Source organism: Camelina sativa, chromosome 3 (assembly GCF_030686135.1).
Source record: "Camelina sativa cultivar CO46 ecotype springtype chromosome 3, ASM3068613v1".
Classification (NCBI taxonomy): domain Eukaryota; kingdom Viridiplantae; phylum Streptophyta; class Magnoliopsida; order Brassicales; family Brassicaceae; genus Camelina; species Camelina sativa.
In genome coordinates, this window is record NC_141882.1 from 3,756,140 (window position 1) to 3,772,143 (window position 16,004).

Below are 16,004 nucleotides of genomic sequence, written 5' to 3' on the forward strand. Positions count from 1 at the left end.
TCTTCTTCTTCTCTCGATCTCCATTGAAACAATGCGCAGAAAATTCAGAGGTAAGATTTGAATCTCTTGGTCGAAATTGGTTGCCTTTATCTGGATAAGAAGATTTCATCTGTCATGCTAACCGATCGATCGAATCGAACTTTTTTTTTGTTTTTTTTTTCAGTTTCGTAATTGAATTTTTGCTTAAACTTCGCAGATGGTGAAGTACGCGTCTTCTGGGATGTGAATGATTTCCCAGTCCCTAAGGGTCGCAAGATTCGTGACATTATTGATTCTGTTCTTACGAGAGGGGGTTATAAAGGTGAGGTGTCAATCACGGCTTATGGTGCGGATCCTGAAGACAATCCTCTGGAGAATGGAATCAAATTCGTACACAGAAGTAAGTTTTCCCTTTTTACTCAGAACATATGCTTATATTGTATTAAGATTTTGTATGTGTCTAAAGATGAATGATGATATATTTTTCCAGGGGATAAATATTGGAGGCTTAATAAGATATTAGTAGACTTTGCTTTGGCCGCAGCGGACAATCATGAGCCCCATCTTGTACCATTATCTTTGATGGTAGTCGCGGAAAACCTCAAGAAAGATACCGAGTTCGTCCATCTTCTACGAAACGTGAATTCTATAAAGTTCAATGTCTTATTAGTAATCCCTGATGTGTGCCACCCAGAAGAAGTGCAACTTCCTTTAGTTAACTTAGCTTGGCATTGGACAGACCTACGTACTAAAGGGAGAAGATCCTATGCCCGAAACCGAATTACTCGCCCTATTAGATCGAGGGAAACAAGAGTTTTTCTGGTGATTGTGATGATAGGTACGATGATGATATGGTGATGCTGGGCTCCATATCTAAAATAATGTCGTTTTATCAAAATGATCGATACTTTTGATTTTGAAAAGGCTCTGGTGGTTTTTGTGTTTGAAATTTCATGTTATCTTTCTTCCCAACCATATAACCCATTTGAAAAATAATGTCAGTCTATCTTAACACCCTTCTATTAATTATCATCACACACTATATCAAAACCGGAAACACTTTTATCTAGTGTGTGATGATAATAGAAGGGTGTTAAGATAGACTGACTAACCAAGCTGGTCTAATTCACAGTTTCTATTTTTGTTGTGATATGGCTTAGTTTCAGATGGTTAGTCTAGTTTTGTTGTATAGTTAAGGTTATATTTGTATTATTTCAAACAAATTAAACTTAATTATAACCAATGATGGATGAGACATAGAACAATTAAGTAATTAGTAGAAAATAGATGAGAAATAGAAGAATAAGAAATTGTTAAGCATGTGACCTCAACGTGACTAACAAACAAATTAAACTTAATTATTCACAGAGAATAAGAAGATAGTTGATTGTTTTGTTGATCTTTTTCGATCGATTACTTTTACAAGACCAGAGAACCTAAAATACACACAAACACAAGACAATGCAAAAAAAGGTACTTGAACATGATTAAGAAGACTTGAGCTTCTGATCTTCTTCTCCATTATTCAGGCCCAATAAGGCCCAAAAGGTTATGTGTTGTCATTGGAAATAAACAAACTAGCCTCAGCCACTTGGCTGTGTATATGATTGTAAGTAAGGGGTAGAATCGTAATTTAGCAAAACACTTGATGATAATCTTAACCCTAAAATTTTCAATCTTTTTTTTCTTTTCTTTTTCTTGTAAGTTTCTCAATGTCTCCTCCGGTAGAGATAGAAAGCATGCTGGACACACCACTATACAACGGTAAGATAACTATTATCTCTTCGATCCAAATTGATCGCAATCGATCGTAATCTTATTGTTTAATACGTTCGCAGCTGCTAACACACGCGTCTTCTGGGACGTCGAGGATTTCCCAATCCCTAAGGATCGCAATTTGTGTAATTTTCGTAGAAAAGTCAAAGACTCTCTTGAGATGGAGAGTTATGTTGGTTACGAGCTGTCAATCTTTGCTTATGTTGGCGACGAACCTCCGGAAAAGAAGGAGGCGCTCTTTATCATGGCCGGGATCCCCTTCGTATGCGTAAATGTTGAAAAACGGTCGAGACTCTCTAAGATGATATTTGACATGCTTGCGTGGGCATTCAAGAACCCTAACCCTAATCAAGCAATTTTACTCATAGCTGCAAAAGACATACCAAATGGAGACACGGAGTTTGGCCGTGTTCTTGAAATACTGGCAAAAAGAGGTTACCATGTTTTCTGTACAGTGCCTGATGACTTCCCACAAGGACAAATGCCACCTGCTGGTCCTGCAGAGTTGACATGGCGTTGGAGAGAGCTCTTTGATGGCAAGTACTCTATCGAAGCTGCTTTTGATTCGGATACCGACAGTGAAGAGGAAAGCTGCTCACAAGGTCCAGAGAAAAGTCCGAAGACAACTACTGAATGAAGTTGGTGGTTCTCACAAGTACTAGCTAGCTTCTCTGTCTTGTAAAATATTACTTTGCTTTTGTGTATCTGAGTTATTTTGTACATTATCTTTCTTGTCTCTTAAACTCTCTGTCTTGTTTTGTGTTCAAATTGCTTTTGGTCTGTTTCATGCTCTCTGCTTGTCCTAATGCATTCTTGGATCCTTGATTGAGAGGGGGCAGGCAAACTGATATATATATATATATATATATATATATATATTTTTAAATAATTATTACTAGTTGAAGAAGTTGACTGCAAACTGTATGTTAATAGTCAAGTACTGCAGTAGCAAAAGTTTCTCAAATGAGATATGTTTGTTGTTGTTCTATTCTTTCAATTAAACTTAGTTAACCAATGGTGGGAGACTGGGAGGTATTGATATGTTGTATATAGTTCATTGGTTTAGATTGGTTGGAGTCTGTATAGGTTTGGTTTAGTTGATATATATAGAGGCTCTGGTTTAAAACCTGGTCATACTGTATAGAAACCCTCATTTATACATTTAACATTAATTAACGAGAATGGGATTTATTTTACTAATAGGAGGTTCTAATTGCCAATTGAAATGCACATATGCACATATGCATATGAGATATGTTTTATCTTATGAGATATCTCAACGTATGCATTTCCAGTAAAACATATGCATATGAGATATGTTTTATTGGAAATGCACATATGCATTTCTAGGATTATGATAGATGAGATATGTTTTATCTTAATTGAAAACATGTGTTCTTCATGAGTATTTTGACTTTTTTTAATCGCCTTAATTTTTTTTTTGCAGACACATCTAAGGTTTTCAGTTTCGTAATTTGATTTTTTTTTGCAGGCTAGTAACTGAAAGTATGAACTTGAAAGGATTGCCAGGTAAGCTCAAAACATTTGACTATATATATTTTTTTTGATCCAAAATTCCAAATAATATATAAACGATGTAGCAGTATATACATGAGGTTGAATGAAGAGGTGATCATGTTTACAGATACGCTATATATTCTATAAACTGGTTCGGAGATTGAGCTTCAGCAAGAAACGTATTATCTGATTTCTCGAATTTGAATGTGCTAAATAAATAATTTTACAATGTGTCCGAACATGTATGCAAATCTTCCAACCGTCAGAGCGTGTAGAAAAATTTTAGCTCTAACAATATCATACTTGTATTATTACATATTTAAATAAAAATAATTCCCAACCATATAACCCATCATCTTACGGTACACAAATGAATCTTTTTTGTTTTTAAGAATTTGAACTATGCAACATGTAGAAATAAATGTAATGATAATTATGGGAATATTTCCCCAAACAAAGGATCGAATCAATGTGCTGGTTCAACGTCGGCATATAGGTGAAGTAATGTTGAGCAAGTTACTAAAGTACCCTCAGCCACTTGGTTGTGTATGTATTGTAATTAAGGGGTAGAATCGTGATTTGGCAAACCACTTGATATCCGGACCTTCTCCCTCATCGGCAGCCGCAGATGTAACCCTAATAAATTTCGTTTTTTCTATATTTTCTGAATCTCCGGTAGAAAGCACGGACTCACCAAAAGACTCTCCGGTAGAAAGCATGGACTCACCAAAAGGCTACAGCTGTAAGATCTCTATATCTCTTTGATCCAAAATGATCGCAATCGATCGTACGTAATCTTTTTTTTTTTTTTTTTTTTATTCATACCAACTTAGTGATCCAAAAGCCATGAATGATAAGTCATACAATTTTTAAAACAAGAAACTAATACAGATAAATGCCCATATTACAAAGGGTAACCAAATCTTCTGCTTTGGTTAGCTTCTTATCTCTTCATGATAGGACAACTAGCCACGCCCATGGTTCCCGCGTCCACGATTCCCACGTCCCCGGTTACCCCTACCTCGAGCAGTAGAAGATTCTTGTATCTCCTTAGCTTTGATGGAAGGTTGAACCGGTCTTTCACGCAAAATTCGTTGTCCAGCCGGAGTCATTTGATCCAACAATCTTGACTCAGTGTCGGAATCATCGGACTCAACTGAATCTCCATCTGACTCAAGTGACTCTCCATCTGAAAACGAAGACTCCAAATGGTTAAACATGTTGTTAGTCATGACATGTCTTACCTCACGTTCACTAAGAGCATGTTCATGTGAGCCTGCAATTTCAGTAACTGTTTCAACTGAGTAAACAGCCTCCGGTACGATTCCAGCTTCAACAATTGTGTGACAATCTGCCACCTCGGTGCTTTCCTCTACGACTTGGAATGGGCTAGCCTCAACTGCGGTATCGAGTTGGAGTTCTGTGGCTGTGGTAATGGGAGCAACTAGAGGCTCGGATGGAAGAGTGATTGGTGATACCAAAATAGTGGGACTAGAAATACCTACAATAGTAGGAGCGGTGACATCTTTTGTAACCAGATGGGTAACTTTTTGATTCCGCAGATGGGGGTGCAAACAACGGGAGACCTTATGCCCTAACTGTCCACAATCTCCACAAACAGCTAGGATCCAAGCATATTCAACATTCACCATAGAAATGTTACCCCTTTTGTCAGCTGCAGCAATCCTAGTAGGGAAAGCTTTACTCAGCTCCACTTCTACCAGTATCTTGGCCTCACCCATTAAGGAAGGGTCAAGTCTTGGTTTATACGTAGCCATAGGAGCACCTAAACCTGATGCAATATGACTAATTCCTGGAATTGAGTATAACCTGTGTGGTATATTTTTGAGTGTTACCCAGACAGGAATAGTTGATATCTCCGGAAGATCAAAAGTGTCTGCAGCAGACCAAGGAGCAACAAAAATAAGACAATCATCAACATGCCATAGTCCTCTTTGTAGAACCCAAGCTCTGGTTGAAGCATCCGGGATATGGAAGAGAAATCTTGAACCATCTAACTTGCGCATAAAGATCTTACACTTTCTACCCCAAATTCTATTTAACACTGCATGAATCAAGCCACCAGGAGGAGGACTACATCTATAGAACTGACCTAAAACATATTCCTTCTGATTCTCAAGACCTTGCAACAATACCTGACTCGGAATTGTTACCTTTGGGGTACCGTCTTCCATATACTCCGGTGAGGTAGCTCTGTAAAGATTTCTTGCTGCCGGATCCATTTTAGCAGCCCAAGGAAACCTTAGATTATCTTTTTGTGATGATTCAGGAAGATTTTTCCTCGGTCCAGAAATTGTTACTCCATTAGCAGCTTGTTGCGAAATGGAAGAAGAGGTGTACTTTAGCTTCTTCGCCCAAGCTCCTCTCAGAGGTGGAGAAACCAAATCCTTAGGAGCATTGGTTTTGTTAGATGCATCAGCAACATCCTCCACGGGTTCAGTTGAAAGCTTGTCTGAAGACACCGGTTCAGGTTCGACGTTAAGTGGTAATGACGGAACCTTCGGAGGAGGTTGACTCACGGCATCGTGGGAAGACCAGCGGGTATCTTCCGGCGAGACACCATCCACCACTGTGGATATCTCCATCGTTTCCACCAGAGGGAAAGTGCTTACCGGTTTAGATTCATCTCTTTGTACGAACGATGCCACCGGAGGAGTCGGATGAACAGAGACCAGCGATTTCTCAACAGCCGTGGGAAGGAGGGACTTCGCCGGTGGTGTAGAAGAAGAGTCGGGAGCATAGGATATGGTGATTTGGTTTGCAACCTCTAAATCCGACGCCGACCAACGATGCTTGCTAGGCCATCGTGGATCTGGAACTGTAGAGTCTAAGCAAGCAAGAAGAGGCGATGATGATCTTCGGTCGAGACTTGACGGAGGAGGCAGCTCACCGGAATTTACTTTAATTTTGGATCCCAGATCCATGTCGATTAAACCGCCGTTTAATACTCAAAGTTGGCTTAATGGCTAGCTAGAGATGGAACAAAACTGAATATGGTGTTCGTGAGTAATGACGCGCCGGAGCAATACCGACATGAGGGGGGATACAGGTTCGGAAAGTTTCTCTCTCAAAGTTTCTCTTTCTCTCGATCGTACGTAATCTTATTGTTTAATTATTATAATATGCGTTCGCAGATGCTAACACACGCGTCTTCTGGGACGTCGATGATTTCCCAATCCCTGAGAATGGCGATTTGTGTGCTTTTCGTTGCAAAGTCAGACGAGCTCTTGAGATGGAGGGTTATTATGGTTCCCACCTGACAATATTTGCTTATGTTAGCGACGACAAAGCTCTGGTAGACAAGGAGAGGAGGCAATTTGTCATGGCCGAGATCCCGCTCATGTGCGTAAATGTTGAAAAACAGTCGAGACTCTCTAAGATGATACTTGAAATGCTTGCGTGGGCATTCGAGAATCCTAACCCTAATAAAGCAATTTTACTCATAGTTGCAAAAGACATCCCAGAGGGAGACACGGAGTTTGGCCGTGTTCTTGGAATACTGGCAGAAAGAGGTTACATGTTTTCTGTACAGTGCCTGATGACTTCCCACTAGGACAACTGCCACCAGCTGGTCCTGCAGAGTTGACATGGCGTTGGACAGAGCTGTTTGATGGCAAGTACTCTATCGAAGCTGCTTTTGATTCGGATTACGAAAGTGATAATGATGCGGATTGTCCTCTTCAGGAGAAACGTACGAAGACAAGTACTGAATGAAGCTGGTGGTTCTCACAAGTAGTAGCTTAGCTTTCTGTGCGTTTTAAAATAATGCTTGGGTTTTGTGCATTGAGAAAGGCAGGCAACTGATATATATATATTTAATAATTATTACTAGTTGAAGAAAATATAGACTGCATAACACACCTAAATTAATTCCAATTGCGTATCAAAACCCGATTGAAACACCGATCGAATCTTGGAGTTTGCGGTGCGTAAATAATAGAAGTTGCTTCACATAAAATAAGAGAAGTCGTTGTTCAGGGGGTGTAAAAATCACAAAAATTGTTGTAGTCCCAGTTCAATTTTGAGAAAATAGGACTTAATTACATAGAAAAAAATTTTGTAAATTTTTTTGGGCCTTAAAATACATTATTTTTTATACTAATTAAACATGGTCCCAGTGCAAATGCACATGTTGCACCATGCTATCACCGGCCAACATCTATACCCTAATTTTCTTCTACTTTCTCCTCTCGATCTCCGTTGAAAAAATGTCCAGAGAAGAATTGGCCAGTAAGATCTGAATCTCTTGCTCGAACTTGTTTTTTCACTATTTGGATTAGATTTCATATGCCATGCTAAACTATTTAGCTAAGCCGATCGATCGCATCAAACTGTTTTTTTTGTTTCTTCAGTTTCGTAATTGTTTATGCATGTGTCCGTCACAGATGGTGAAATACACGTTTTCTGGGATGTGAATGATTTCCCAGTCCCTGAGAATCGCAGTATACGTGAAATTATTGACTATCTTCTTAGGAGATACGGTTATAAAGGTGACGTGTCAATCACGGCTTATGGTGAGAAGGATCCTGAAGACAATCCTCAGGAGAGTGGAGTCGACTTCGTAGCCAAAAGTGAGTTTTTCCTTTTACTCAACAACATATGCTTATATTAAGATATTGTATGTTTGTTACAATCTAAGATGAATGATGATATATATGTATTAGGAGTGCAATAGTTGAGCCGGTTTGGTTATTTAATTGTAATTAGTTTATTGGTTTAACTAATTCCGGTTTACTGTAATTTGATGTATATAACACATCTTATAAAGTTTCTTACGATTCAATACAGAGAAAATCATTTCACAAAAGCTCTTTGCTCTCAAACTCTATTATGGTATCAGAGCAATTCTTCCGCAATTCTCTGTGATTTCACCATCTTCTTCTTCAAATTCTTCGTAATCTTGTCGGCGAAACGCTTTTATCATCATCGGATCTTCTTCCGTTCTTTTGATTTTTGCGAAAATGGTGAAGAAAGGGGAAAAATTGAGAAATCGAAGTGAAACACCTGAGATTGAAGCATTTGCTGCGAGGATCTCTCGCGGATCAGTTGTAATTGAAGATCCATAGATGGAAATGGCAAAACAACAACGTTCTCTTCGATCCGATGGATATGGAGGTCATGGATCTATGTCGAGGTCTTCCGAAGCCTCTGATAGTCCGTTATGTCTTCAATCCTCCGATCATCCATGTTTGATGATTGTTGCTCATACTCTAGATGGAACGAACTACAATAGCTGGGCTATAGCGATGAGGATTAGTCTAGATGCTAAGAATAAACTTAGTTTTATTGATGGATCCTTACCTAGACTAAGCGAGAGTGATTATAATTTCAAAATCTGGAGTAGATGCAATAGTATGGTGAAATCATGGATTCTTAATGTTGTGAGTAAGGAGATATATGACAGTATTCTCTACTATCAAGATGCTGTTGAGATGTGGAAAAATTTGTTTACAAGGGTCAAAGAAAACAATCTACCAAGGAGGTATCAGCTAGAACAAGTAGTGATGACTCTAAGACAAGGTCAACTTGATTTATCCAGCTACTTCACGAAGAAGAAGACGTTGTGGGAACAGTTGGCTAACACAAAGTCCAGGACGGTGAAGAGATGTGATTGTGATCAGGTCAAAGAGTTACTTGAAGAAGCTGAAACTAGTCGAATCATACAGTTTCTCATGGGATTGAATGACGATTTCAACAATATCATGAGTCAGATATTGAACATGAAGCCTCGACCAAGATTGAATGAGATCTACAATATATTGGATCAAGATGAGAGTCAGAGAGTAGTGGGTGTGTCTTCTAGACCAACCTCAAATCATGTTGTTTTTCCAGTCTCAAGCTGTGATCCCGGATCAGAATTCGATTTTGCTAGCTCAAGGAAATTTTCAGAAACCAAAGTGTTCCCATTGTTCTCCCATTGGACATGTTGCAGATAAGTGTTATAAACTACATGGTTACCCTCCTGGTCATCCAAGGGCGAAGAAGAACAACTATATGGGGAGCACAAATCTTGCTAGTGCTGGTCAGATAGAGGAGAGTAAGGATCAACCTAAGGAGAATATCAACGATGATATGTCAAAAGAACAGCTCCAACAGATGATCTCTTATTTGAGTACTAAGCTTCAGTCTTCAAGCATCACTTCATGCCCTGAGAAAGCCATAGCTTCGACTTCTACTCCCGTACCAACTATCTCATAGATATCTGGTACATTTCTCTCTTTATATGATTTGACTTTCTATGACATGTTAACTTCCTCTATACCTCATGAAACTGAGTTGTCTTTTAGAGCTTGGGTTATAGATTCAGGGGCTAGTCATCATGTCACTCATGAGAGAAACCTTTATAGAGATTATAAACCCTTAGATAAAACCTTTGTTAGATTACCTAATGGTCAAACAGTTAAGATAGATGGTACTGGCTACATTCAACTTACGGATTCATTGTCTCTTCATAATGTGCTGCATACACCTGAGTTTAAATTCAATTTGTTGAGTGTCAGTGTTATAACTAAATATCTGAATTCTAAAGTAAGCTTTACTTCCGATGAATGCATGATACATGCTCTTACTCAGGACCTAATGATTGGGAAAGGTAGTCAAGTCGCGAACCTTTATATCTTGAGTCAGGATAAATCTCTGGTTAATATGTCTTGTTCTGCATTTCAAGGTAAGTCAGTTTGCTATATTTCTACGAATAACTCTGATGTATGGCACAAAAGATTAGGACATCCGTCTATAGCTAAAATAGAAACTCTATCTGAAATTCTGTTGTTACCAAAGTCTAAGATAAATAAAAATAAAAGTTATTGTCATGTTTGTCATTTGGCTAAGCAAAAACATTTACCTTTTAAATCATGGGGTCCTTTTGGCTAAGCAAAAACCTTTTGAATTGATTCACATAGATACATGGGGTCCTTTTTCGGTTTCGACTGTTGATAGTTATCGTTATTTTTTAACCATTGTTGATGATTTTAGCCGTGCTACTTGGCTTTATATGTTAAAACAAAAGTCTGATGTCTTGCATGTTTTTCCTGGTTTTTTTAAATTGGTTGAAACTCAATATAATTCTAAAGTTTGTTCTGTAAGGTCTGATAATGCTCATGAATTGAAATTTAATGATTTGTATTTGAAAAATGGAATTAAAGTTTTTCATTCATGTCCTGAAACACCTGAACAAAACTCTGTAGTAGAAAGAAAGCATCAGCATTTGTTGAATGTAGCTAGAGCCTTTATTTTTCAATCAGGAGTTCCTATAGAGTATTGGGGTGATTGTGTTCTTACAGCTGTCTTTCTTATTAATAGATTACCTTCACCATTTATAGACAATAAAACACCTTTTGAGCGATTAACCTCCACTACTCCAGATTACAATAGTCTTAAGGCTTTCGGTTGTCTTTGTTATTGTTCTACATCTCCCAAATCTAGAACTAAGTTTGATCCTAGAGCTAAAGCTTGTATATTTTTAGGTTATCCCTCAGGTTTCAAAGGTTACAAGCTATTAGATATAGTAACATACTCAGTTTCAATTTCTAGACATGTCATCTTTCCTTTTGCATCATCCAATATATCGGATGATGTAATGAATTTCTTTCCTCATATTACTCTCCCTGCACAAATCACAGATGATCAATTGCCTTTAGTGCAAACATCTTCTGATGGTCCTCATCATCATGACGAGTCATCATCCATGGTTTCTGTTCCTTCTGAACCTAAACCAACTCGGCAGAGAAAACTGTCTTCCCATTTGCAGGATTTTCATTGTTATAATAATAACACTCTTACTATACGTACACCCCAAAAGACTTCTCCTTATCCCCTTGAAAACTATATTTCTTATTCATATCTATCTCAGCCCTTCTGTGCTTTTATTGATATCATTACAAAGTCAAAAATCCCATCTCGATATTCAGAAGCTAGGCTGGACAAGGTATGAGTTGATGCAGTTGAAAAGGAGATTGGTGCTTTTATAAGAACTGAAACTTGGACTGTTGGTGATTTACCTCCTGGTAAGGTTTCGGTGGGTTGTAAGTGGGTGTTTACGATAAAATATCATGCAGATGGAAGTGTAGAAAGATACAAGGAAAGACTGGTGGCTAAAGGATACACTCAACGAGAGGGAATTGATTTCACAGATACTTTTTCTCGAGTTGCAAAGATGGCAACAGTTAAAATGGTTCTTTCCCTCGCACCTAAGATGCAATGGTTTTTACACCAATTGGATATTTCTAATGCATTCTTAAATGGTGACCTCGATGAGGAGATATATATGAAGTTGCCACCAGGTTATGCAGAGATTCTTGGAATTACAGTTTCACCAAATGTTGTGTGCAAGCTTCACAAATCCATTTATGGACTCAAGCAGGCATCACGACAATGGTTTCTCAAATTCAAGTCAACCTTATTGAGTTTCGGCTTTGAAGCTTGTCACTCTCTTTGCGAAAGGTACTTCGACTGCCTTTGTAGTAGTGGTGGTCTATGTAGACGATATTATGATCGCAAGTACTAATCCTAAAGCTGCTTGCCTCTTGAGAGATCAATTGAGTTCTGTGTTTCAGTTGAGGGATCTTGGCACCCCTAAGTTCTTTCTTGGCATTGAAATTGCTAGAAATGACGATGGAATATCTCTGACTCAGAGGAAGTATGTTGTCGATTTGTTGGAAGGAGCAGGTTTCTCAGACTGTAAACCATCTCCTATACCGATGAAACCAGATGTGCAGATGACGGCAACAGGATGGGGTAGACGTCCTAATAGTAAGAAGCCTCTTAAGCAACTCTCGGAGGTTGACACGGCTCTCCTTCCCGATACCAAACAGTATAGACGGTTAATTGGGAAGTTACAATATCTGACAATTACACGTCCAGATATTTCTTTTGTCGTAGGGAAGTTGTCTCAATACTCATCAACACCACGGAAATTTCATCTGCAGGCTGTTCATAAAATCTTGCGTTATTTGAAAGGTACCATTGGTCAAGGTCTGTTTTACGGCAAAGATGCAGACTTTTCCGTTCGTGGTTTTACTGATGATGATTGGGGAGCTTGTCTTGATAGTCGACGGTCAGTAAGTGGTTTTGCAATCTTCATTGGTCAGTCTTTTGTTTCATGGCGATCCAAGAAGCAACAGATGGTGTCCATGAGTTCTGCAGATTCAGAATACAGAGCCATGAGTATAGCTACGAAAGAGCTCATTTGGTATCCTTATGTTCTGAAGGCATTAAGAGTTCCTTTCACTCTTCCTGTCTATCTGTATTGTGACAACACCGCAACTATCTACATAGCTAGTAACTATGTCTATCATGAAAGGACGAAGCATATCGAGTTCGCCTGTCACAAGGTTCGTGAAGCTATAGATAATGGCATTGTGAAGACAATGTTTGTTAGAACTGATAATGAATTAGCTGATATTCTCACGAAGGCGCTTCATCCAGCTCCTTTCCAAGCTAATCTACGCAAGATGGGAGTTCTCAACATCTACTCGCCTCCATCTTGAGGGGGGGTATTAGGAGTGCAATAGTTGAGCCGGTTTGGTTATTTAATTGTAATTAGTTTATTGGTTTAACTAATTCCGGTTTACTGTAATCTGATGTATATAACACATCTTGTAAAGTTTGTTACGATTCAATACAGAGAAAATCATTTCACAAAAGCTCTTTGCTCTCAAACTCTATTAATATGTGCATTTTTTTTTCCAGGGGATAAATTTAGGATTAGATTTCATTTGCCATGCTAAACTAGCTAGCTAAGCCGATCGATCGCATCAAACTTTTTTTTTTGTTTCTTCAGTTTCGTAATTGTTTATGCATGTGTCCGTCGCAGATGGTGGAATACACGTTTTCTGGGATGTGAATGATTTCCCAGTCCCTGAAAATCGCAGTATACGTGAAATTATTGACTCTCTTCTTAGGAGATACGGTTATAAAGGTGACGTGTCAATCACGGCTTATGGTGAAAAGGATCCTGAAGAAAATCCTCTGGAGAGTGGAGTCGACTTCGTAGCCAAAAGTGAGTTTTTCCTTTTACTCAACAACATATGCTTATATAAAGATATTGTACGTTTGTTACAATCTAAGATGAATGGTGATATATATGTATTAGGAGTGCAATAGTTGAGCCGGTTTGGTTATTTAATTGTAATTAGTTTATTGGTTTAACTAATTCTGGTTTACTGTAATTTGATGTATATAACACATCTTGTAAAGTTTGTTACGATTCAATACAGAGAAAATCATTTCACAAAAGCTCTTTGCTCTCAAACTCTATTAATATGTGCATTTTTTTTTCCAGGGGATAAATTTAGGAGGCTTGATAGGATATTAGTAGACTTTGCTTTGGCCGCAGCGTTCAATCACGAGACCCATCGTGTACCATTAACTTTGATGGTAGTCGCAAAAAACATCAAGGAAGAGAATGAGTTCCACGGTCTTCTTCAAAGTGTGAATTCTGCAAATTACAATGTCTAGTTGGTTTTGCCTGATGTGTATGACCCAAAAGTAGTGTCACTTCCTGATGTTAACTTTGCTTGGCGTTGGACAAACCTACTAGAGGGAGGAGATCCTATTCCCAAACCCGATTTTTTCTCCCTATTAGATGAAGGAGGAAGACGACGACGGTTTGTTCGACGATGACAACGGCGACGGCGAGGGGTTGGGGTAGTCTACTAGCTAGCTGTGGCGACGCACGGCTCGATCTACAATCATGTTTTATCAAAATGATCGATACTTTTGATTTCAAAAGGGCTCTGGCTGGTTTTGTGTATGGAAATTTCATGTTGTCTGTTTTGTTTTGTGTTCCAACTGATCTTTCATGTTACGTTTGCTCTGTCCGGATCCTCGATTCTTGTTTTTATAATATGATTAATAATTTAAGAAAATATAACACTCTTCTTTGCAAATCAAATTCATGCTCACCTTTCATAATTTAAGAAAATATAACACTCTTCTTCGTTTAAAAGGTTTATTATACACCCATTACGTTAACCCTTTTGTTCACTTTCCTTTTCAACCAATCAAAATCTTTTATACATTATTTCATTTAAAAAATAAATCAAAATTATATTAAAAAGCAAAACAATTAAAGAAACAAAGTCTGTATACTTTTTAATTAAGGAAAGTTAAATATTGGTTTGATTTAGATTTTATAATTAGAACAAAATTATGTTTCGGTTTGGGTTTACAAATAAGGTGATTAGGGTTTAGTTTTTATAATTAAAACAAAATTATATGTCGGTTTGAGTTTACAAATGTTTAGATTTTATAATTAAAACGAAAATATAATTTCATTTGTAAACCCAAACCGACATATAATTTAATTATAATTATAAAATCTAAACCCTAACCATCTCATTCGTAAGGGTTTAGATTTTATAATTAAAACGAAATTATATATCGGTTTGAGTTTACAAATGAGATGGTTAGGGTTTAGATTCTACAATTAGAACGAAAACATATGTCGGTTTGGGTTTACGAATGAGATGGTTAGGGTTTAGATTTTATAATTAGAATTAAATTATATGTCGGTTTGGGTTTACAAATGAGAGGGTTAGGGTTTAGATTTCATAGTTATAATGAAATTATATATCGGTTTGGGTTTATAAAAAAGCGGTTTTAGTTTTTAATTTTATAATAATATATACAAATTTTGTTTTCTTATATTATAAAGAATTAAATGAATAGGTTCTTAAATGTATTATAACATGTCAGATTCTCATTGGTTAAAATAAGAATAAGTGAACAAAAGGGGTTTACCTTAGGAGAATTGTTACTTAAAGCATGTTCTTGGATCCTCGATTGTTATATTTATATAATATGATTAATTGAAGAAAATAGAACATTAATTCATGCTCACCAAAAAATTGGAGTTCGCGGTTTTGATCTAGTGTGTGATATTACTAGAAGGTGTTTAATTAGGTAGACTGACTAACCTAGCTGGTCTAATTAGAGTGTCTGATCTTGCAGAACTGGCAAAAAGAGGTCACCATGTTTTCTGTACAGTGCCTGATGACTTCCCACTAGGACAACTGCCACCTGCTACTCCTCCAGAGTTGACATGGCGTTGGACAGAGCTGTTTGCTGGCAAGTACACTATCGAAGCTGATTTTGATTCGGATTCCGAAAGTGATGATGCGGATTGTCCTCTTCAGGAGAAACGTCCGAAGACAAGTAGTGAATGAAGCTGGTGGTTCTTAAAAGTAGTAGCTTAGCTTTCTCTGCGTTTTAAAATAATACTTTGGTTTTGTGTATCTGAGTTAATTATTTTCACATTATCCTTGGGGCAACTGATATTTTTTTAATATAATTATTACTAGTTGAAGAAAATATAGACTGCATAACACACCTAAATTAATTCCAATTGCGTATCAAACCGATTGAAACACCGATCGAATCTTGGAGTTTTGCGGTGTGTAAATAATAGAAGTTGGTTCACATAGAATAAGAAGTTGTTCAGATAGAAGGTTTAAGTAGAGTAGATTTTCTTTGTTGCCTGAGGGTGGTTCATTCCTTTTGACCAAAACGCTAATCAATATAGCGCTAAATTCACAAGTGTCAAAATCATTTTCCAACAATTAACCTAAATTTCTAGACTTGGGTTAAAAGGGAAGTGGGCTTTTAATCTTGAACACTTCAACAAAATCATTAAAAATGAATAAGCTAAAGATTTTTAAACATTGCTAGAAAAAGATTCTATAGTTTTGTTGATTAGTTTTATAAAATCT

At 37.5% G+C, this 16,004-nt stretch overlaps 3 protein-coding genes and 1 pseudogene across 4 annotated transcripts; 3 read left to right on the forward strand and 1 right to left on the reverse strand.

Moving 5' to 3' along the window:
* The first annotated feature begins 1,648 nt into the window (after positions 1 to 1,648).
* Positions 1,649 to 2,546, forward strand: LOC147946554 (uncharacterized). Its single transcript, XM_087495282.1, has 2 exons — positions 1,649 to 1,743; positions 1,818 to 2,546. The coding sequence occupies exons 1-2, from the start codon at positions 1,692 to 1,694 to the stop codon at positions 2,390 to 2,392; spliced, it is 627 nt and encodes a 208-aa protein (XP_087351408.1). The 5' UTR covers positions 1,649 to 1,691; the 3' UTR covers positions 2,393 to 2,546.
* Positions 2,547 to 4,056: 1,510 nt separating this feature from the next.
* On the reverse strand, positions 4,057 to 7,016 carry LOC147946555 (uncharacterized). 2 transcript variants are annotated; one of them, XM_087498140.1, is made up of 2 exons: positions 4,779 to 6,385; positions 4,242 to 4,462 (listed from the first exon to the last, which is right to left on the reverse strand). In XM_087498140.1, exons 1-2 carry the CDS (start codon positions 6,216 to 6,218, stop codon positions 4,382 to 4,384), a joined length of 1,521 nt encoding a protein of 506 aa, XP_087354266.1. In that variant the 5' UTR covers positions 6,219 to 6,385; the 3' UTR covers positions 4,242 to 4,381. The 2 variants fall into 2 exon arrangements, with proteins under 2 accessions (XP_087354262.1, XP_087354266.1); XM_087498136.1 differs by having other exon boundaries at positions 4,057 to 7,016.
* Positions 7,017 to 8,255: 1,239 nt separating this feature from the next.
* LOC109130224 (uncharacterized) lies at positions 8,256 to 9,492 on the forward strand (annotated as a pseudogene).
* A 3,597-nt stretch (positions 9,493 to 13,089) lies between these two features.
* Positions 13,090 to 15,461, forward strand: LOC147946556 (uncharacterized). Its single transcript, XM_087497001.1, has 3 exons — positions 13,090 to 13,294; positions 13,577 to 13,723; positions 15,247 to 15,461. Exons 1-3 carry the CDS (start codon positions 13,090 to 13,092, stop codon positions 15,459 to 15,461), a joined length of 567 nt encoding a protein of 188 aa, XP_087353127.1.
* The last annotated feature ends 543 nt before the right edge of the window (positions 15,462 to 16,004 follow it).